This window comes from Plectropomus leopardus, chromosome 22 (genome assembly GCF_026936395.1).
Source record: "Plectropomus leopardus strain MGB_pleo_1.0 chromosome 22, ASM2693639v1, whole genome shotgun sequence".
NCBI classification, from domain to species: domain Eukaryota; kingdom Metazoa; phylum Chordata; class Actinopteri; order Perciformes; family Serranidae; genus Plectropomus; species Plectropomus leopardus.
This window is the reverse complement of record NC_142197.1, coordinates 8516076-8538481: the sequence shown is the minus strand read 5'-3', so window position 1 is coordinate 8538481 and position 22406 is coordinate 8516076. Positions and strand designations below refer to the sequence as shown.

The window sequence follows — 22406 nt, the reverse complement described above, 5'->3', positions numbered from 1 at the left end:
AGATCATTTTAATCAGAACTTTCTGTATAGTTTGAATCTGGGCGACACTGTCCATGCATGCTTTTGATTTTGAGCGACTGATTTATGACTGACAGTGACATTTATTGTAACATTTAAACAGTCCAGAGAAGAGGAGAAACAACTGGTCTAGTGCTTTTATTTCATCATATCTGATTTGCTCTTGTGCCGACACTGAGCAGAGGCCGCTGCGCTCTCAGAGAGCTGACAGGGCTTTCTCAACAAGTCATGAATTAAATATGGCTTCATTGCTTTGTGTGGCGTTGTGTAAGGTCATGTAGTGTGCTATCCACCCGAGCACAAGAAACCGTCTACAGCAAAATCACAAAGGATAAAAATCAAAGTTGCTCTCAAAAGACTGAGAACACAAGGCTGACAAAAAAGAAAAAGAGTCGTCACAAACGAGTAGATTTGTTTTTCATCCCAGCCGTCACCACGAGTCAACAGGTAGACACCAAACACGGGACTCATTAAAACACATAACACAGACGAGTCGAGGACCAGCGCGTCATGCACACATGCAAATGCATGCCCACGGGGGATTCACATACACACGCTTTGATTTGTATTCATCCAAGGATCACAAAGACACACTCACACACACACACAGTTTGTTAACACACACGCACACTTGTTAATACAGCTAGTCACAGATCCAGTGCCTTACATGTTGGACATGGAATAAAGGGAGGTGGATCTGCTGGAGTTTGAGGAGCTGAGGAGATCAGAAACCACAGACAAACTTCCTTTCCTTGATAGAGAGAAAACACACACACAAACACACACACACCTCACATGGGTCAAAGCGGAGCTCAAGAGGCAGAAAAGGAAGTTAAGGAATAACAAGAATATGAAGTGATGAGTAGGAAGACAATGAGACTAAACACACAGGAAGAAGACGTCGTCAGCTTGAGGACGACCAACATGAATAAAGTCAGAGACACAAAGTGGAGTTTGGACATTCATACTGACAAACACTCAGGATGGAGTTCAACACACAGCGCTTGTGTTCAGAAACAGACAGATTAAATTAGAGAGAGAAAGACTCAATTGTTAGATTCATTAGATCATCAACAGCGAAGCACAGGTCCTTTCCTAAAATATTTACCATCTGCACTCAAAAAAACTGTTACAAGGTCAACACACCCACATCATCTTTGTCTTAAGCTGTCAGTCTGAGGACAGTGTACTTCACTTTTTGGGATATTGTCAATATTAGTAGTATTTACTTTACTTTACTTTACTTTACTTTACTTTACTTTAATTTAATTTAATTTAATTTAATTTAATTTATTTATTTTAATTTATTTCATTTTATTTTATTATTTTATTATATTTTTATTTAATTATTTTTATCTAAATATAATAATTAATTATTGTTTTAAACATGTTTTTCACAGCCAAGTTTTACCGCTGTAAAATGGGTGGGTCTGACTGTTTATACCTTGAAACCGTTGTGTCTATCCATGACGGATTTGTTTTGTAATAATGTGAATCTCTGAAAATATTTAAAAAATGTTTTAAAAAAAACAAAAAAAACCCCAAATATACAGTGAAGCACAGAGGGGGAATATTCTGATTCACTTATAGAATTTTTTTTTTTTTAAAAGTGTTACAAATGATTACTTGGAGGATATTTGATCTTTAAGAACTGACTCGATCCATCCGTTGATTATGGTTAAAATAAAATTAAATACATATACTACAAATACTTGCAATGCAAATATAACAACTTCAATGTCTAAATCTGTTGATGGCCTCTGATGGCACCGACTTAATGCAGAAATGAATTCACTACAGTCACATTTCAGTTAGAATGACACTGACGTACGTTAACACCCTTTTTGTGTGATAAACTGAATACCTGGATATCGACTGAGGCATCTTGGCGGCTGCAGCCTTCTCTTTGTCGCTCCACTCCGACAGCGGGTCACTCGTCTGGTTTTTAGAGTCTAGTCCAGCTCCCGCATCTTCACCTCCAACAAAACCATCCACCACCGCCTCGCCCCCTTCCTCTGAACTCGACCTCCCAGAGTTCTTAGCTGAAGTCCTCTCATCCAGTAATGCTTTGTGATTTGAGTCAGGACGCGGAGCTGGATTGGAGCTGGGTACGAGAGGAGCAGGACCGTGCGTGGCTCCGCCCTCTGAGCTGTCACCACATAACAGCTGGTCTACAGTGCACGCCCCTTTGGCTGCTCCTCCTTCAGACCCAGATCCAGCTCCCTCACTCCCCTTTTCCGCCCCGTCTCCTGCATCGCTCCCGGGCTCCAGAGTTCCTCGGCTCTCTGAGGGGGAGAGCTCAGACCCAAGAGGAGATCCCGAACCCTCGGGCTGGGGGACAGGCTTAAGGAGCAGGGACACCTCTGCGCTCTTCAGCAGGAGGCCCAGGCAGAGAGTGAAGGGCTGGTGGTCTGCGGGACGCTGGGAGGGATCCTTGCGGTCTCTCTTGGAGCCCATCTCCTCCAGATCCTGCTGCAGAGTCTGCTGCAGGGCTTTGATGCTGCGCTGAAGTTGCATCAGAAACACATACTGCCGATGGCTCACCTGGACACACAGACCACAGTGGTTACTGAAATGTATGGTGATGAATTACCAGCGGTGAAATGTAACTAAGTACATTTACTCAAGTACTGTACCTAAGTACACATTTTTGGTACTTTTACTTGACCTGAGCATTTTTTTTTCATGCCACTTTATAATTTTACTTCACTACATTTCAGTGGGAAATGTTGTACTTTTACTTCACTACGTTTAACTAAACACTTAAGTTACTTCACAAATTGAGATTTTTATGTAAAAACAAAGCAAGAATTTCAAAAATATGTTGTTTTGTAATACATTAAATTACTAAACAGATTAACCAATTGCAGCTGCAACAATTAGTTGATTAACTGGTTGATTGACAAAAAAATGCTAACTGTTTGATAAACATTTAAACTTTGTTTTCATTTTTTTAAAAATAATTTTTATTTTTGGTGGTGTTTTTTATTTATTTTTCTTATTTTTTTGTGATTGATAATGCAGAGTTTTGAGATGTTTACTTCTTTTTTAATTGTTTTGAGTTTAGAGTGGGGTTTTTTTTTTCCTAATAATTTTGAGGTTTTGGGGTGTTTTTTTTTTTACTTTGAGGTTTTAGGTGTTCTTTCCCTTTTTCTAATAATTTCAAGGTTATGGTAGGATTTGTTTGTTTGTTGTTTTTTTTAAAAAGATTTTTCTGCATAGTTCACTTCAACTTCGAATACCTTGAATACTAAACCTGACTTTCAGCTCATATGTCATTTTTGTACTACTCCAGAGATGGAGGACTGTCCTGTTGACGACATTCGGGCTGTTATTTGGGGTAAGTGTGATTGTGGAGGACTGTATTTCATGCTTTGTGCCTTGTCACATATGTGCTTTGTAAAGTTTGATACCTGTTGTGAAAATACAGTATGTAAGCATGTCAAAATTAAAAAGAAATCAATAAGAATAAAAAACTTACCTGAGCGCTTAAATGTTTCTGCACCTGCACCAACACATGCACATCTGCATCTTTACTTGATGATGACAAAGATGGAGAGGAGGAAGGCAGACTGTCCAACGAGAGCGGTTTATGGAGTCCGTTACTGGGGGGCAGTGAATTGTGTGCTGATGTTGGTGCGCTGTCGGCACTGTAAAACTCCTTTAATAACCGTTTCCTCTGCAGACGTGTGACGGCCTCGCCAGATGTGCTCCTGGACAATCCTAATCCAGCACTACTTCTGAGCTTCTCCTGGTGCTGGACGATCTTGGCGGGCTGACTTGCCCACACGGTGAGAGGGAAGGAGTCCACAAAGGGCTGCGGCCGCCCCTTGCCTCCGCGGGTGCCTTCGTAGTCAACCCAGAACTGTGCAAAATGCAACGCCCAAAAGTCCGTGGCAGCCGGCATCTTGAGGGCGTCCGTGCCCAATGTCGGCACCACCAGGCCCCGGTAGATGTCGTGGAGCTTGGTGTCTTGTTCGTGAGCGTGGCGGTGGAAGACGGGATGGAGGAGGGGTAGTGAGGAAGAGGAACGAGGGAATTCGGAGAAGCTGGGTGAGAAGAAGAGTTCCTCTTCAAAGGCCTGCAGCAGGGCCTCAAGGTGGGAGCGGGTGCAGTTAGCCGGGTGCCGGGTGTTCGTGGCAACCATTTCTGAGGTCTGCACTGAGATGGAGCGAGGCAGATCAGCGGCGCAGGAGGCGTCCCGATCGGTAGGAATCACCAGCTAAAGAGAAATTATAAAGTTAGTACAAGCACCAAAGAATACAGTCTGCACTTTAATTATATTGGAGAGAAGGCAGACATCTCTACAGTGGATACACACTTCCACTCTCACAAAAATAATCTGATTTCAAAGTGAACCTGAACAAAGGTTGTGTATGTGTCCACCTTACCTTGAGCATGAGACCGTCCACCTTGATGTCCACATGCTCTTCAGGTTTCTGCGAGTCGCTGAGCTTGTAGATCTCCATGAACTGCTCCAGACTCTGCCTGAGGTCGAGGGCGAAAAGGTTGATCCAAACGAGGCTGCGAGGATCCAGAACCAGCTGCAGGGCGTTCAGCTGGGCGTACAGGTTGGGACACGGGACTACAGGAGCAAGGAGAGGCAGGGAAGGGAGAAGATTTGGTTTTACACAGTTGTAAGTCTTACACTCTTTTACAGCCCAAATTAGAGTTTAGCTATCAGTTTTTTTAAACACAGCAAATCTACAGAGGTAGAATAGTGAGAATAAGTTTTGGTGCTGTTAATAAAATTTGGCAGTGACGAATAAAACATTTGCACTGAAAAAAAGTTTCACAGAAAAATACATCATAGCTATTAAAATTATTTTTTTGTGATATTTTATTGCATTCAGATGTATATTTTAATGAGTGTTGAGATGTTTTTTGTTATTTCGTTCTCCCAGGATGGTGTGTTGAGAAGAGACGTCCTCTCGATAGTGTGCAGATTCTGTGTAAATCACATTCTTCCCTGCCAACTCCTCTCAAATTCCTCTGCTCCGCACCAAAAAACTTAGTGGCTGAGATGACAAAGACTTGCGGAAGTTATCGATGCTCTCACCAGAGAGGGAACAAAATGTAATAAGTCCGCCCTTGTATCATGTTTCCATGACTGCCAATCAGAGCTAGAGTCGATAAAGACCCGTGACTGCAGTTATTTGTCCCGGAAATGAATGCCCATTTTATCCTTTCCCATTAAATACAAATCCAAGATGTTAGTGGGGTTTTAGTGCAGTGGGAAAGAAGCTAGACAGAGACAACAGAGGAATCACAGAGAAGAAACACAAAGGAGACCAACTTCCTCTTTGTTGCCAAAAAAAAAAGAAAAACCTCCATATGTTTGTATAATGCTTCCTAATGGAGTAAATTTGTGAGAAATCCATAACATGAATTAAATTGGGTGATTCCTCATTCAGAACACTGGGCGTAACTCAGAAAATCAATGACTTCTCAGCCGCACAGCAGTCAATGACTTCCCCACAGCTGAATAAGTGGGCTGGAGGAGAGGCAGGAAGTCACAGCCAGAACAGTGGTGTAAAAAAAAACAGCTTGTGACCTACTAATAAAGATTAATGTTTCTTAAACGAGATGCTAAAGCAGAAGTCTCACTAGGGTAGTCTTTTCCATCTGGGAAGTAGTACTCTGTGAACTCGACGTGGATGGCTGGCATCTCTGGGGGGAGGTACAAAGACTTCTTATTGCAGGAGATCATGGTCTTGGGGCTGGAGCGACGCTGGTCGGCTGTTGACACCTGCGCAAAAATAGACAAACTATCACTCAAAGTTAGCACAGAAGACGTGTTTCGTGTCAGTGATTGCATATGTGAAGGTGTGTAAGCAGTGCGCTTGTGTGTGTAATGACCTGGTAGATGCTGAAGTCAGCCATCCTGAGAACAACGGAGCTGGACATGAGCTGCGTCTTGGGGCTTTGAGGGGGAGGAGGACTGAAGGAAGCGCTGGAGGAGGTGTTTATCTTACCTGCAGAGGAAGAAAGAGAGATGGAGGGATAGAAAACGGAGGAGAATAAAAATGAAAACAGAGTGACAAAGAAGGAGACAAACAGAGCAACCACTCAGTTCTCCAATGACAAACCCTTGTGCCTTTCAAAAGGTGTGTATCACCGCACCCGGCTGTGCGCACACACACCATGGTACCTGGCTCTAGGCACCAGCAGCACTGGGCCGTGGGCTGTGTGTGTGGGCTCCACTCTAGGAGTCCTCCATCTGCCTCCCTAAGCCCTACTCCTCCTCCTGCTCTCTCCTGACTTCCTAGAGGCCCATACACATCGTCCCTAAGGGACACTGGAGGACAGAAAACCCAAAGGGATGATGTGCCGTGTGTGTGTGTCAGGAGATACAGCACAACTATAAAGCCTGATCAAGTTGAGTAATAGCATTTAACATGCGTCTCAGCGTGTGTTTACCGGGTGGTGGGGAGCTGTGTGCAGGGGGCGGGCCCTGCTGGTCTCGGACCGCGCTCTTCAGCATCTCCACGTTGGTCTTGAACTCATCGTGCAGACTGCGTGCCCAGCCCTCTCTGGTCTTGGTGGCCTCGCTGTAGTGCATCCAGTGGACGCAACTGTCACCTGAAGAGGTTGGAGAGGAGATTTTGATTTTGTAGTAAACTGAATATCATCATGTAAATCCTAAGGTTTTGTTGTATATCACATTTTGCTTTTTTAAATTTAAATCATGCACATTATTCTGTATATCTTCCCATTTCCATCTGTTCATTTCTTTGTACTTAGTTGTTTTTGTTTTATTTGTTATAACTAACAACTAGCTCTAACCAGTAGGACCCTCTGTCGGTTAGCTGTTTGATTCACAAAAATGTTCCCACCCTTTGACAGCCACACTTTTTGCCTTAGTAGGCTGAATTTTAACACGGAGATCAAGTGTGTAACATGTGTTTGTGTTAATGCCAATCAGCTAGAGTGGAAGTGCAAAAAGGTGCGTAATCTCTAAACAGACTTACACAACATGACCAAACTTTAAAGACACACATACAGACAGACATGCATACACTTACACACACACACACACATGCGATTTTGCCACTTCCCCTTTCTTAAGTCATGAACTGATTGTTGTAAGGAGCATCATTGTTCTAGAGACATGTTTGTGAGGTTGTTTGTGAGGTTTTTTGTGTGTGAATACATGAACACTTGGATGCATGTGCACAAGTGGCCGCAGCTATTGTGATTCAGCGCTTGTTATTATTGTCCTTTAATGCAACTGCTTTAAAAACGCACAGAAAGGTGAGGCTTTGTTACAATGTGTGTGTACACTCCCTAGGTCCATCTATCCAAATAATAATACAAAAAGCAACAACAAAGAACAAAAAAAAGAGAAAATTGGCACAAGTAGTAGGTGTGGATAATGGACACACACCAAATAAACTGTTTGCATATTAATAGCAGTAAGAATAGCGCCACGCTTGATCATTTCTTTGAATGTTTGTTGTCATTTTTTGTGTTTCCTGTCTTGTCTAATGTTCTGTCTTCATATACTCCCGTGTACGCGCTGCTTATCAATACCCTGTTTTTGTTATTGTTTTTGTACTACTCTGTTGCACTCTCTAAAGTAAATAAATAAAAAAGAAAATGACAAAAAATGGGCAATGTTTTAACCATATGAAAAAACAAAACATAAAGGGAGATAAAAGGTAAAAATTAGACAACACCAGAGATGAAAATAAGTCCAAAATCATTAAAATGAGGAGTGTGGAAAATAATCAGATCATCCTAGAAGTGTGCACAGCAGAAGCCAAACAAACTGCTGCTGTAAAACCGTTTAAAGTGACACAACAGGAAGAAGCAGATGGATTGCAGCTATAGGTTATAGTGAGGGTGCAGGGTGCATTGCAGAGTAGATAATGTGTTGCACTGACTTTGTGGTGAGGTAGTAAAGGCATCATAGCAGGATTCTTACCCGCTCTGTGAAAAGGGTAGTAGTCCAGAGTAATGGAGCTGAAGGAAAGCTGCATGGCTCCACCTGTTATTCTCTTATTGATCACTGCACAGAGGGAAGACAGACAGATAAAAAGTCAAGCTGAGGCTTTTTTAAAAAAGTCTAAAAAACTGTTTGTTGCACTAATCTGTGTGCAATTTAACAAAAGAAGAAAAGATGACTGACTGAGTGTATATTTATGCATCACACTGAAGAAAAACATCTTTCCGTGTACCCAACAGTGTGTGTATATACCATAAATATTGAATACAATGCGCACTACATGTAGATCTTTTCCATATGCTACCTTTGTCCTTGGCATGGATGTCATCACAGATGTGCAGGTCCAGGTGTGTGATCTGGAGGTGGTGGGATGTCTCGCATACGTCGTACGCGCTGAACAGCTTGGCCATGCTTGCGCTCTGGTCAGCGGCTGTGGACGCCTGCTGGGTGCGCACCTGTTGGGCTGAGGGGGGCGCTGACGACACCTGGTGAACATGCACAAAAAAGCGCACAAACTATGAGAAGTGTCTTTAGTTTTAGATGCTGTTGCTGATGATTGTGATGGTGGTGTTTATGTTTTAAAAGCAGTTGATTGATTTGATGTTGGTTTTTTTTGGTTTGTTTAAATGTATATTTGCGGCTCACAGAGATTATCAGCTGGCAAATCAACAGCTGAATCATGCAATGCTCTATCCTTCCAGCAGAGGGCGAATAAGACCCAAAGACAGAAAAGACACAGACTGCTGTACATTTTGTGCAACCTGCATAGGTGTGAATTTGTGTGGGTGATAAATGTAAGTACATTTTGTAAGTGTAAGGACAGATGTGGTTAAGGAACAATGGGACAGTTTCAACGGAAGTATGTCAGGGAACAATTTGACCATGTAAAACTACTACTTTGTAAGATGTGCTCTCTTTTATTATTCATTTATATTTATATAATTGCACTATTGTATCTTGTATGTTGTACGTTTTTAATGTTGTTTGCATGAATCTTTGCTGTTTCTGAGTGAGGACAAAGACAAATTTCCAATAAGGTGGACAATTAAGTCTCTCTATTCCACATTACTGTGACTGAATAGCTGTCTTTTCATATTGATGTCTGTCAATACCTGTCTATCTGCCTGTTTATTTGTCATTATCTCATTGTTTGATTTTCTTGTTAAAATTTAAAAAAGGACACATTGAAAGACACTGACAGCAACAGAGAGAGACGGAGATGTTGAGGGCGGACAGACGCCATATGGCATGAGGGGTGACACAGAGAGGGGCAGACATGATTTCCATGAACACAAGGGCAAACTATCAGACCATGACATGGCTTACCCACAGAGGGTAGAATTAGGGCATGGACAGAGAAAGGGAGGGGGAAAAAGAGACGGACAGAGGGAGGGAAATCAAAATAATGTGAAATCTGCCCTCTACGTGTGGATGAAGTCACTGTGTCCGTGTATATGCGTGTGCACCTGGTCCTCTGTGGCCATGCTCTTCCTCTGCTGTGCAGACTTCTCCATGGCCTCGCTGAGAGACTTGGCATACTGCACCATAGCTTTGAGCTGCGAGTCAGTCAGCACCCAGAGCAGGTCGTCCAGGATCAGAATCAGCTTGGAGGCCACCACGTTACAGTCCTTAATCTGCGTCAGGTAGAGACGGTGGTATAAACATGCATTATGCAGGTGGAGGTAGCCTGAGAGCTGCTATTAACGCAACATGACACTCGGAGGGGAATTCTCCTACTGTGTGAGGTATTTTTACACATTTTGTACCCCTTATGTGTTCTTTATTAGGTCAATAACAAACAGAATATCCTTTTTTTTTTTACAATATGAACTAAAACTGCACTGACAGCATATTTGTGTCTTGCGATGAATGCTTTATTCAGCACTTCTGTAAAAGCCCAAAGAAACAATTGGGGTTAATTACTTCCACAGACCTCACACAAGAGGTCTTTGTGTGCTTTATGCTGCATTATATTAAATCTCCACATCTCCAAAACAGACATTAGCAGTGTTTTTTTGTTTAAATGCACACTAGCGGTTTGATTAATCGCTGCTGTTGGACCTGCAGCCTGTGAGACCACACAGAGGGATTATTGTTTGCAGTGGAAAAAGAGGTTGTTGCTTACAGCAGTCTGGGTTTCAAGCTCGATCCATCAAAATTTAAAATGTGAATGCATCTTTAAAGGATGTATGTGGACGGATTCAGGGTTTTAAGTAATTTGAAAACTGTAAAGGGAACTTCAGGTGGTTAAAATTGCAAATTCCATGTACATAAAATAAAAAAGGGAGCGGGAAACAAACAGTCTGGATAAAATAATGTAAATTTCAATGGAAGACATCAAGCTCAACCTGATGGAAAGCGTTTGGCTGGAAGAGTCTGGGTAGATATTTTATGACGCTTGCTCAGAAATGCTCAATACTTTTCAAGCCGCTCGAGGAACTGTGGCTCTCAGGGAGCCAACCACTACCACTAGTTCTGGGCCTGTTCAAGGGTAAAGACTTCTACTACTTAGTGATTATATTTTGGATGAAAGTTTCTTTTAAATTGCACTCCTTTTTAGGCTTCTACTTTCAACATCTACAAATATTAAAACAAAATGCTTGTTTGGAATCAAATCAAATCAAATCAAATCGAACTTTATTTATAGAGCACTTTTCATACATTTAATGTAGCACAAAGTGGAATAGCAGCTAGAAAAGTATTTACAAAGAAATGACTTAAAGTCCAGCGTGTAGAATTTAAGGGGATATTTTGGGCAGAAAATGAATCTAATATAATATGGGTGTTTTCTTTAATGTATAATCACCTGATAATATGAATCATCATGCCTTAGTTTCCTTAGAATAAGCTGTTTATATCTACATAGGTAATTAGCAGCTCCTCTGTGACCTATCAAGCCTATCAGTCGGAAATTCAGTGTTTTTACTGGTTTAATCACCGCATCTGTTTGTTTTGGAAAGGAAGAGACCTGTGTATAAAATGGCTTCGGGTTAAAACCTCCTGAACAATGAACACTGAAGGAATGTTAAATAGGGGAAAGTTTCAGCTGTTTCCGATCTGCAATCCTCATCAATACATTTTGCAGACTGCTCCTTTAGGCTAGACACCATATCTATAGAAAACTGGTTTGGTTTCACATCTAAAATCTTGGAAAGAATTACTTTCTTCAGGCCTTCAGGAAATTTAAATTAAGGAAAATTGAGGAACTAAAAATAAACAAGTTTTTTCCAGAAATGCCCCTTTTTGTATATATTTCTTTGTTTTTACTATTACAGCTATTATCTATTTATCTTAAATGACAAAAAAACATATTTTTTTTGTTTTATCATTAGTTTGTAAAGACTTGAAAAGTTGGATCACTCTGTGAAAGTAACTAACTAAAGATGGCTGTGTGAAATGCTTTTAATAGGCAACACTAATTTCTTTTTAAAAAGTAAAAAGATGAGAGTGTGTGTCTGTGTATGTTTGTGTATGACTGACCCGTCTCTTGAGAGTGACTCTGATCTTGGACTGGTTGGTGATGAGGCGAATCGGGGCGCTCAACATCTCATGTTCGGCGCTCTGGATGGCGTCGGCCTCGATACGGATCATCTGCCAGCTGATCTCCTTGAATGTCAGGATCTGAATCAAAAAGGAACGGCAGCGCAACAAATAAAAAACATGAAACAACATCCTAGTGGTCTTTGGAATAAACAGAATGCATGAACACAGACCTCTCCCCTCTGAGGGTCCTGGATTCGGGTGAATCGCAGGTCACTGATGCTCCAGCTGGTGTTGACGCTGTAGACCTGCAGCTGGGAGAGCTCAAAGGAGGCGTTAAAGGCCTTGGCACTGATCCTGATGACGATGGAGTTGATGGACAGCGACATCCCCTCTACCACCTTCTCAGCAAACCCATATTCACTGTGTGAGGGACAGACAGGTGGACACAGGTGTTGAGACAGTTATATAAACAAGGTGATAAGCAGTGTTTGGCAAAAGGGTTATTACTAGTCTGTCCTGTAAGCAGACTTTGTTTGAACATAATTATAAGTTCAAATAATTAAATTTAACACTGAAGCTACGAGGACACAGCGATTTGTTAAGTCAGTGCTTTTCAAACTTTTTCTGAGAAAAAAAATCATGCAGCTCAGATTATCCTCCAGATTATTATCTTCTCACACATATTTTAATGTAAACTTCAATGCTTTGATTATTATTATTATTATCATTATTTTTATTTATTTATCTATCAGTATTTCTTGTTTTAAAATAGAGATTTTTTTTCACTTTTTTATCTCTAGTGTTACTTTTATGGAAATTGTATACTTTTTCTTTATCAAAATAATTTGTATATATATATATATATATATATCTGTTTGTAAATTGGTGGTAAGTATATACAGCTGCCTGTGATGTCAGTGTTAATTGGGGTCCTTTGACAAGCCCTCGGGGGTGTGGTTATTCCACATATGCATTTTCTTATCTTTTTTGTTTTTAATATTTCATCATAAAAAGAAGTAAGAAATGCACAAACAGCAGCGTAAAAGAGCAAAAAAAAACCTTCTAAAGCTATTAAATTTAATGTACTGATTATGAATTTGTTCATATGTTAGATTTTAACTATGTTAAATGTGTGTGAATCAAATTATTTTAGTCCAGGGAAGAAAAGAGGCTCTTTAACCTAAATGCAGATATTGCAGTGAGAAGGAATTAAAGAAACAATCAGAGTGCTCACCTTTGTCCTGACGCTGTTGCTATGGGAGACGGACCATTCGGGGGGCGGGGCTCATCACAGGTACTCATCTCCATCACCACTTTATCCAGAGTCTGCAAACAAGTCACAGGCTTAACTAACTAATGCCTTCATAAAATGATTTTCTTAGCTTTTGATATATAGACTGACACAATATTAAGTACAATATTAACTGAATATTAATTAATATTTACTGCTGTTCTGTCTGAAATGAATATATCAACCTCAAAATGACCATCTTTTTAATATGACTGCTCTGCTCTGTAATTACTCACCCTGTATGACACTGAATTCTTGACTTTTTTTGCATGCTTCCACAATGAATGAATAATCAAAAATTGGAGAAAATGTTTCTTGAATTGAGGTCAAGGGGGTCGACGTTTAATAAAAGCAAAACGGTATCAAAACATCTGTTTACAAACTCTCACACTACTCATACAGAACAATCCAAGTCTCATTTATCCAGCAGCTCCCGTGTTTAGTGAGCTAAAATTACTGTTTTTGTCAATAGAGGCTGGCACTGAGCACTGATAAGTTTCACTTTTAGTTCAGTTTTTTATCAAAAATGTGTTGGGTGTAATGGAAATCGTCTTGACAAGAGTTTGTCTGTATTTGACGACTGTGTTCAACATTTATGTACTTTTCCACAGAAAAACATCGTAACCAACTGTCCTAAATAGATGTCGTTGACCTGAACGAACTGTGTGGATACACATATGCCCATGCAGCTGTGGGCAGAAGGGGACAAGGTTAATCTCTTTTGCAAAAACGGATCGATGTTTGATTTCTCCTCTTTAATAAAACACTTAAACTTGGTTGTATTTTCATACTACTGTATTTTCTCACCAAGGAAATTGTACAAGAAATGTCCACCACATTGTGTAGTACTGAGACTGTGATTTGATATAGTTTTGCTATTGTCAAAATGTGACTTTAATTCATCAAGGTTTGTCTGTTCTTCATTCACTGTGGAGGCAAGCGAGAAAAACGGGTTAAGAATTCCTTTAATGTTCGTCATCTATTTTGCAAAATCTAAATTTAGCATCAGTGTCACTTTCTCTGTCTTGCTCAACGAGACACTCACTACGCGCCAAGCTACGTTTCTCTTGTATCATGTAAACATGTGGACTGTATTTAAACACAGTCTTTACCATTTTCATACACTAGTAATGGTAGCATCAAAGCTTCAAGTAGCATTTTACAAGTTGTTCTCATCTTGTGCCGGTCAACCAATTACAACATGACACTAAAAAAAGACCATTTTTGTGACTTGAGATGTGCAGTCCAGTTCAACTGATAAACTAGCGAGTTGCAGCCTGCTTAGCCCTTTATCACTTGAGTTGTAAACACTGCCTACATATTGTTCACTTATGCATAAGCAGCAGCCTGTCTAGCACGACAAAACACCCTGAAACCCCATAAATTATGCCGTCGCTACTCTCAAATTAAAAGAACTCGTACCACCTTCGTGATGAAGCCTCGCTCCCTTTTCACACAGTTGTATAATATTTCCTTGCCTTTGTCGGTGGTGTGATAACATTGTGCTCTACAGTATGATGACTAATAGCAGATTCAACAGTGCTAATGTGTTACCTTTTAGTGCAATGCCCTTGTATTATGTGGTCGTGGCAGTCACTTTAAAAAGTTGATACATAAGTGTTGTAAATGGACTGCGCTTGCATAGAGCTTTTCTAGTCTTCTCACCACTCAAAGTGCTCTCACACTACATGTCACATTCACCCATTCGCCCACTGGTGGCCGAGGCTACCGTGCAAGGTGCCACCTGCTACGGGAGCAATTTGGGGTTCAGTATCTTGCCCAAGGATACTTCGACATGTTTCCTGGAGGAGCCAAGGATCAAACCACCCACCCTCCGATTAAAGGACGAGCCGAAGCTGTTGTGATAGCTGTATGTTCCCTGATGTGTTTGCTGCAACATCTTGTGTAATAAAGCAAGCGTTCATTGATTAAACATTTATTCAGTGTTGCGTAACAGCCGGTGCTGGAAGTATATATATGAGGACTGTGGAAAACAGCAAACATCCAGGTTTTGTTGAGACGAGTGTTTAAAAATGAAACGCGTCTTCCTTCTGTTGTCATTGGTTTCCAGCAGCCTGTGCTCTGAGAGTAACAGCGACCTGGTAACTGGGACCAGCATGGCAGTCTGCCAACCTGACACCTGCGCCCTGCTCAGCGAGGTGGCAGCCATGAGGGAGAAGCTGGCAGCCGTGACACAGACACAGAGCACCCTCCAGCAAAACCTTAGCGCCATGACACAGAAAAAGGCCACCGCCGAAGCCAGCTTGCAGTTTTTCAAAAGCCAGGCTGAGGAGCTGCGGAAGATCAACGCGGCTCAGGACGAGCAACTGAAGGCACTCGCAGCGGTCACATCTGCAAGTTCGGCAAAGATGGCTTTCACCGCTGCTTTAGGGAGCTCCGTAGGTCCGTTTGAACAAGACACACCAGTCAAATATCAAAAAACCCTCTCCAACATCGACCACAGCTACAACCCCGCCACCGGCATGTTCACAGCCAGGGTCAGAGGAATGTACTACTTCAGCTTCACCATGTACAACAACAGCTCCGGAAAGCCCAACTCGGTGGTGTCGCTGATGATGAACAGCCAGATGTTGGTGTCTACCTGGGACACTGAGGGGGACGATTACCACGGCAGCGCGACCAACGGCGCGGTGGTGCAGCTGGAGGCCGGAGACAGCGTGTACGTGAAGCTCTACGCACACAGAGTGCTCTATGACGACAGCAATCACTACAACACCTTCAGAGGTTTCCTGCTCTTCACACTGTGATCAACCAAGTGTGACGAGGGGGAGGGGATTAATCCCAGATCCTGAGTGGTTAATCTGTTCTATAAAACAATCTGTCTCAAGTTTCTTGTTCATTTCTGCTGATTATTTGTTATTATTCAACCGTTTAAATGACAATAAATGTAGAAAGACATTATTGTGTAATACTAATGCAATTGTAGCGGGTGAAACTTACCAAAGAGATCGGGTGAGTCTTCAGCTTCGTCCATGGTATCTGTGAGTGAAAACAGAACAGCAGCTTAGCCTCTCAGCGTCACCGTATTCTGACGCAGACAGAACAAAAAACTAATTTAAAGATATTTAAATGCAAATTAAGACCTTCTGTTCAGATGAATGGGTTTAATGCCTTAAGATTTTTCGATGATTCACGGGAATCCTGTCCAAAAATTAAAAAAGTAAAGTGCAAATATCTCAAATTTGTACTTTTTTTTTTTTTTAAAGATTATTTTTTTGGGCTTTTATTGTCTTAAATGGACAAGACAGTTTAAGCGTGAAAGGGGGTGAGAGAGAGGGGGGGCGACATGCAGCAAAGGGTTGAGGCCAGAATCGAACCTGCGGCCGTTGCGTCGAGGATACAACCTCTGTATATGGGGCATTGCTCTGTCCACTGAGACACCAGGCAGCCCCAAATTTGTACTTAAATGTACTTGAGTAAATGTACTAAGTTTTTACCGCTGTACAGCAAACATCTGACCTTTCAGTCCCCCTAAAATACTAAATTAAATCACCATTCAGTGGGACCTACAAATTAAATTAAATGCAACTCAAGTGCACGCAATGAAATCAAGTCAAAACAGCAGGCGAGGTAGCTCAGAGATGAAGGAAGGAAAAAAGAAATCAATGAGTCTAGACTGGCAGCTCGTTCCATTCAGCTCCTGAGCTCCATTAATCCTCCGCGTGCAGCCTCTTGATTCAACTCCGTGTCAAATTATACAGCAAAAAAAAAATGGTTAAATGCTCATGTTCGCTCGCAGTTCCTTCCACGGGGCGGCTCGTTCTTTGAGACGTCATAAATCAAGAATCGAGGATTTGCGGCTGTAATTGAATTAGAGGCACATTTTATTCGCCTCCGTCACACAGAGATGCTGGGAGGTGCCAGCAGGGGGTGTTCGCTCAGGCCTGTCGCTCTGAGTCATCGGAGCAGAAACGTTCATTGGAGTTTATATTAGTGTGTGTATTAATGAGGCATCAATAAAGCAACTTTTATGTCTTTCAATTCGTGTGTGACACGCTTTTAAAACGAAAGTGTTCAGCTCATCTGTAACAGGAAGACGCAGAAATGAGAGGGGGATGTTAACGAGTGAGGAAGTGAGAAATGTATCTGTCTTTTTTTTTTTAACCAGTTTAACACCACTATGCACTTCAAACTGGAGCCAGGCAGCACCACCGTTCACTCAGAAATCCACACACACTCACAGCAAATGATGCGCGTGTTACAGTTGCAACACTTGCATTAGTATTACACACTGTCAGCGACACAGCAATTAGTGGAAGCCAGCAGACCAATTAAGGGACAGACAGCAAAGGTATGAAGACTTGTGAAACAACAGGGTGGGGGAGAATGGGGAATAAAAATAAGGTGGGGGAGACAAAGAGGAGGTGGAAAGTGGACCTTGGACTGAATAAAAGTCCAGTGACGAAGGAGAATGACTGTACGCAGCTCCATTCAATGTTTCCAGGGTGTGTCAGACTCTGCTCTTATATCATACATGGCACTTAGCTGATGACCATAACCACATCAGGGGCATCAGACACTCCAGCAGAGTGTGTGTCTGTGTGTGTGTGTGTGTGTGTGTGTGTGTGTGTGTGTGTGTGTGTGTGTGTGTGGTGCAAAAGAGTCATTAGGAGTGTAAAAGATAGGTATTAATACACTGCATCTTAATAAAGGTGTCAGCCTGTCTACAGAGGATCATTTTGCAGTTTCTGTTCATTTAAGCCTGAAACGCAACCACATAAATCCATTTTGTACATCACTTTAAAGATTATTTGGTAAAATAAATCATGTATTTGTACTTTGGCTTTAACGATCCCCTTTGTGCAACAAAGCTTGAAAGAGCCCAGTGTGTAGGATTTAGTGGGGATGTATTGATAGAAATGGTATATTCATTTAAACCTTTATTTAAGAGTCGGGAAATCAGCTGCAGGAGACGCTTATTTTCAGTGATGCCGAGCATGAGCAAAGACATTAAAAACAATCCACCAGCAAACAAATAACAGTTAAAATAGAGATTAAATCACACAAAACAGCAAACAATTATAGCAATGTAAATGGGTAAAAACTGAGTATGGTATCAATCTTCTCATCTGACCAGAGAGCAAATACGCACATTTTCTTCACTATTAAATCTACAAATTCAACATGTGACAGTGTCCCTCACCCTGATGGCGGCCTTGTTGCATTCCACACGGTTGATGGCGAGCCAGGTGGGCAGATCCAGCAGGCTCTGCAGCACCTCCTCATCCAGCTCCAGGTTGGTCAGCTGGCCCTCCCCCTTCAGCGTGCTCAGGTTGATCTTGTCCGGCGACAAGTTCTTAGCAAACCTGCGAGACACAGATGAGAAGAGGCTGAGCTCTGAGCATGGGAATATTTATAGAAACAGGTTCTTGGCGAAGCGACGGCCGGCCAAAACAAACCCCAACTGTGATGGGCACAGAGGGGTGCCTGTCCAAAGCAACACACACATCATCACTTCCTCAAATGCAGGATTTTAAAAATAGTTCGTCATGAATATGAGGCAATCATTTCAGAGAAAATTATACTTAAGAACAAAACCCACATCTTTTTAATAGCTCACACAAAAACAAGCCTATAATTTAGGGTTGTACATCGCCGTTGAGGTCATATTATGAGACAATTAACCCAACTACAAGTGTGGAAATAAAAACTCCATAAACCTGCAACCACAGTTTGAAAAATAATGTTTTTCTCTTCATGTAAACTTTGTTTTTAACTCAGCATGTTTGCTTTGTTTCCATTGTTACCACTTCATCTGATAATGACGGCAGGAGAGAGGATGAAGGTGCAGAGTGATTGAGATTTAATATATATTTTTTAATCATGTTTTTAATTGTTTTCATTATAAAAAAACTTTCTACAGCAACCTAAAATATGACAAATACAGTTATATTTACATATAAAGACAGACGTCAAGATGCTAAAAGTATATTAAAGAAATTATTCATAGAAAATGTAAAATGTATAAAACCTTTATGAATAAACAAGATACATTCAAAAAAATCAAATCAATGAGACTTTATTTGAATCGCACTTTTCATACAAACAGACTGTTACAAAGTGCATCACACACACACACGCCCAAAACACATGAATATTAGCAAAACTTTAGGAGTACTCATTAAAACCATGAACTGAGGAAACGCTACCATAAATGAGGAAACACCAAAGGCAGAATAAAACCTATAGATAGAAAGGTTAGAATAAAATAGTAAATGAATAAATAAACATTCACACAACAGGTTCCCACCGTATACATCTCGCCCCCACACACTATACTATACATCGGCGTTCAAGATAATTGCCGTTTCTGAGATCCATGCTGGACGGTGATCACAGCAAGGACAGAGCGTACTCAACCCTCGCACCACATTCACTCAACAAGCCGCCAACACTCACCTTTAATTAAAAGCTATGAGCCAATATTGATATTTATAACCTCAGCGTCTTGCTCAGTGGGCTGTGTGTGTGTTTAAAGTCTCTGCTGTATGTTGCGGTGATTTTGTCTGTTCTGTCTATTTGCTCTTTAGCTTAAGTAAACAGCTTTGAACACACAAACTCAGCGTCCATGACCTAAGTGTTTTCTGCCGCCGCTTACGGTTTGATTATTGGTTAATAGTTAGCAGAGTGGCCAGATACTAAATGGATTATTGACCCGTCTATGTCCGCATACCAGTCTGGGATCGTATTGATTTTACATTCTGTAGCTATCAGGAGCAGCACAGCCTTTATCCTGCGACATGAAGAGGTGCACAATACTGTCTGTGCACTCCTGGCTCATCCGAATGCTTGGAAGCTTTGACCGTTGCCATGGTTATCTACGTCTTCATCAGTATTCAAATGCACCATTGAAAAAATGTATTTATATTTACTTATTAGGGTTTGGAATCACCAGAGGATCAACTATTTAATATTATCATGATACTTAAGTTATGATAAATATAACTATGATTATAAAGGTTTTGCAAAATACTGAGTATCGTGATAATATACTGTATATCGCCATATATTGCGATTCAATACTTTTTTTAAAGTTTCCAAAGAAAAACCTTGTGAGCATCTATTTTATTATTATTTTATTATTTGTGACTGATTGCTCACAACTAATACCTGTTAGGATAATTGTTCTAACTGATTTTTTTTTTTTTTTGATTAATTGATTAATCTAATCTAATTTAGAATTTATTCTACTTTTTTTTATTACTCGGTGAATATAACAATTTATTTACTCAAAAATAAATACAGAAAACTTTGTCTCATTAATACTTAAATATTTTATTCAATCATCTACTCCTAAAGACCATTATAGTTATGTTATATCAATATAAATACTTGAATCAGTAATTGTCAGTCACCAGCCTTCAAGCACTACTGAATCTGGGACAGTTTGACCACACGTGACAGGTTTACAGATATAGCAAAATGTCAAAAAACGTCATGGTTTCAAAATTTGTAAACTTGACCCCCCAAAAAGTGGAGTACCAGATATGCCAAAGTAAACTGTCACAAATCTGCAAAGAGTTCAAATGAAAACCTGTAAGATACTATTTAGTATTAGTTAAGTAAACTTAAGCTTTGATTAGTCGCTGATATTTGTCACTTAAGCTTTACTGCCAAATAAATTGATACTCTGGTCAGCCCTAGGACATTTTTCTGGTTTCAGTCTGAAATTCAACAGAACAGTCATGGAGGTTTATCATCATGCAACTATGTGATGAAACAATGATATTAGTAGGTAAAGCACAAGAGTAACACTAGATCTAAACTAGTTGGTAGCAGTGTTTAAACTCACTTTTAAACACACACACACACACACACACACGTACAGTACACAAAGGCTTAATCTTGTTACCTTGCTAATCTCTCATACACTTACAGTCTGTCAGTAAAGAGGACCGGATCAAAGCTCAGAGTTTCACAACCAACACACATCACTGACAGAGTGACCTAATTATCACGGCCAGGACAGCAGAGTGAAGATTTAGTATTTTACTGCCCTGCTAACTTAGATAACACACACGCGCGATGAAGAATGTGTGCAGCTCTGCTCAAATCACAATAGCGATGGGTATCATCTGAAACTCTTTAGCATTGGTGGCAGATTGGCAATACAATACCTCATTTTCAGCACTGATACTGATAACAATGCTTATTTTTAGGTGGAGACTCATCTTTCCAAAAGCTAATTTTTGCTTCCTTATTTCCTTATAGGATCCACAATATTTTTTTATGACACACTTTTTATGGTTTTGTGAATTAGGCTGACATGCAACAAAGGTGCCTGGTCTGATTCCAAACAGTTATGTTGCTGTTGCATGGTCAGCATATTTTACCTCTCAGCATCCCTACATTTTTTTTCCATTGTCAGTCCCAAATCCCCATTCAAAACCACTTACAGCTTCTGCATCATCATCGATAACTCGACTCTGGCTCCTTTCCCACACATCCACACTCTGAGTTATTTTCGACAGCAACCTCTCCATCGAACACCCATTCAATCAAATCACCAGAACTGCATTTTTTCCACCTAAAAAACATAGCTTGGCTCTGCCCATCACTCTCCTTCACTACTGCCAAAACCCTTCATCACATCCAGCACTGACTACTGCACCAATCTGTCCCGCTTCACATCATTAATCAAAATCCACCTTTTTAAAACTGATTTTAATTTGTGATTTCTCATGTGAGTCAGCCAATAAAAATACACGCCTCGTCTATTTTTAACAGGATGAATTGTCCCTCCCAGCTCCCTTACGGTCAAGACGGCAGCAACAATGAGAAAAATGAGGACTAATTTATCCCGTTACATGTCTAACTTAAGTGGATCATAACATATAAGGAATTATATTAATCTGGAGATGCTGCGGTTCAAAATGAGACTAAACTTTTTTTTTTTAATGGATGGCATTTTTGCTTGTTTTTAGCCGAGCCTGTTTCTAGAAAAAATGTCCACCCGCTATCGTCCCATTAAGAGTGAGGAGTTAGCAGTCAATGATATAAGATAGTTGGTTTAAAAAAAAAGGTTTTTCATCAACTGTGAATCAGCGTAACCATGGGAACTCCTCGTTCATACAGTCATAAATATACACACAAAATATGAGGCTGGGTGGTCCAGTAGTTTGCAAGATTAGCTGTGGACACACACACTCACCTCATGATTAATTACGCCTGGCGTAAATAATAAAATGCATCATTATTACTATAACTAAATGTGCTTCCATTTCCCCAAGTTTACCAAATATATACCTCACTGTGTGGAATTCAATACAATGAGTATCTGCTTAAATTGGTCCAACTTTCAATACTAAATGTTAGTCATCAAAAGTGATGATATATGAATATGGAGCCCCTCAGTAGCTGGATATTTTCAGGGAGACAAAAGATTTCTGTTCTGCTGTTCAGTCTGAGTGTTTGCTGATGGAAAACTTCAGCAAGGTGCACAGAGACTCTCAGTATCTGCGGTGTGAAAGAGACTTTGCCCCATGATGCTTTATGATTCAGCTGCCTACGTTTTGAAATGATCTCAGTCTGTCAAACTCCAGTTTCTTTCCACCCAACACCTTCTCCTTGCAGTGTTAGATTCATCTCTAATACAACACGTAACCTGTAAATTATTCAGCGGCAGCAGCAGACATAAACAGAGAC

General features: G+C 40.7%; 2 protein-coding genes across 6 annotated transcripts in view; one reads left to right on the top strand and one right to left on the bottom strand.

The window, feature by feature from the left end:
* bltp3b (bridge-like lipid transfer protein family member 3B) overlaps window positions 1-22406 on the bottom strand; it is a 45721-nt gene that overhangs the window by 13769 nt on the left and 9546 nt on the right. For 3 of the 5 annotated variants that reach the window (XM_088073051.1, XM_088073050.1, XM_088073052.1), the window contains exons 2-16: window positions 17905-18067; window positions 15702-15740; window positions 12684-12775; window positions 11680-11869; window positions 11447-11587; window positions 9433-9600; window positions 8271-8451; window positions 7946-8029; window positions 6439-6600; window positions 5878-5993; window positions 5626-5767; window positions 4410-4603; window positions 3500-4240; window positions 1883-2562; window positions 686-769 (exon numbers count right to left, since the gene is read on the bottom strand). In XM_088073051.1, the coding sequence (XP_087929177.1) occupies window positions 686-769; window positions 1883-2562; window positions 3500-4240; window positions 4410-4603; window positions 5626-5767; window positions 5878-5993; window positions 6439-6600; window positions 7946-8029; window positions 8271-8451; window positions 9433-9600; window positions 11447-11587; window positions 11680-11869; window positions 12684-12775; window positions 15702-15740; window positions 17905-18067 (3177 nt within the window). Of the gene's footprint in view, window positions 1-685; window positions 770-1882; window positions 2563-3499; window positions 4241-4409; window positions 4604-5625; window positions 5768-5877; window positions 5994-6438; window positions 6601-7945; window positions 8030-8270; window positions 8452-9432; window positions 9601-11446; window positions 11588-11679; window positions 11870-12683; window positions 12776-15701; window positions 15741-17904; window positions 18068-19160; window positions 19385-22406 lie in introns of those variants that run through there. The other 2 variants (XM_088073054.1, XM_042511174.2) reach the window with 2 other exon arrangements.
* LOC121961262 (complement C1q-like protein 2) lies at window positions 14759-16742 on the top strand. The gene has a single exon (XM_042511175.2). It carries the CDS (start codon window positions 14774-14776, stop codon window positions 15506-15508), a length of 735 nt encoding a protein of 244 aa, XP_042367109.2. The 5' UTR covers window positions 14759-14773; the 3' UTR covers window positions 15509-16742.

What these genes read in the sequence shown, in the direction of transcription:
- LOC121961262 (XM_042511175.2), top strand. Translation starts at nt 14,774, where the DNA reads ATGAAACGCGTCTTCCTTCTGTTGTCATTGGTTTCCAGCAGCCTGTGC.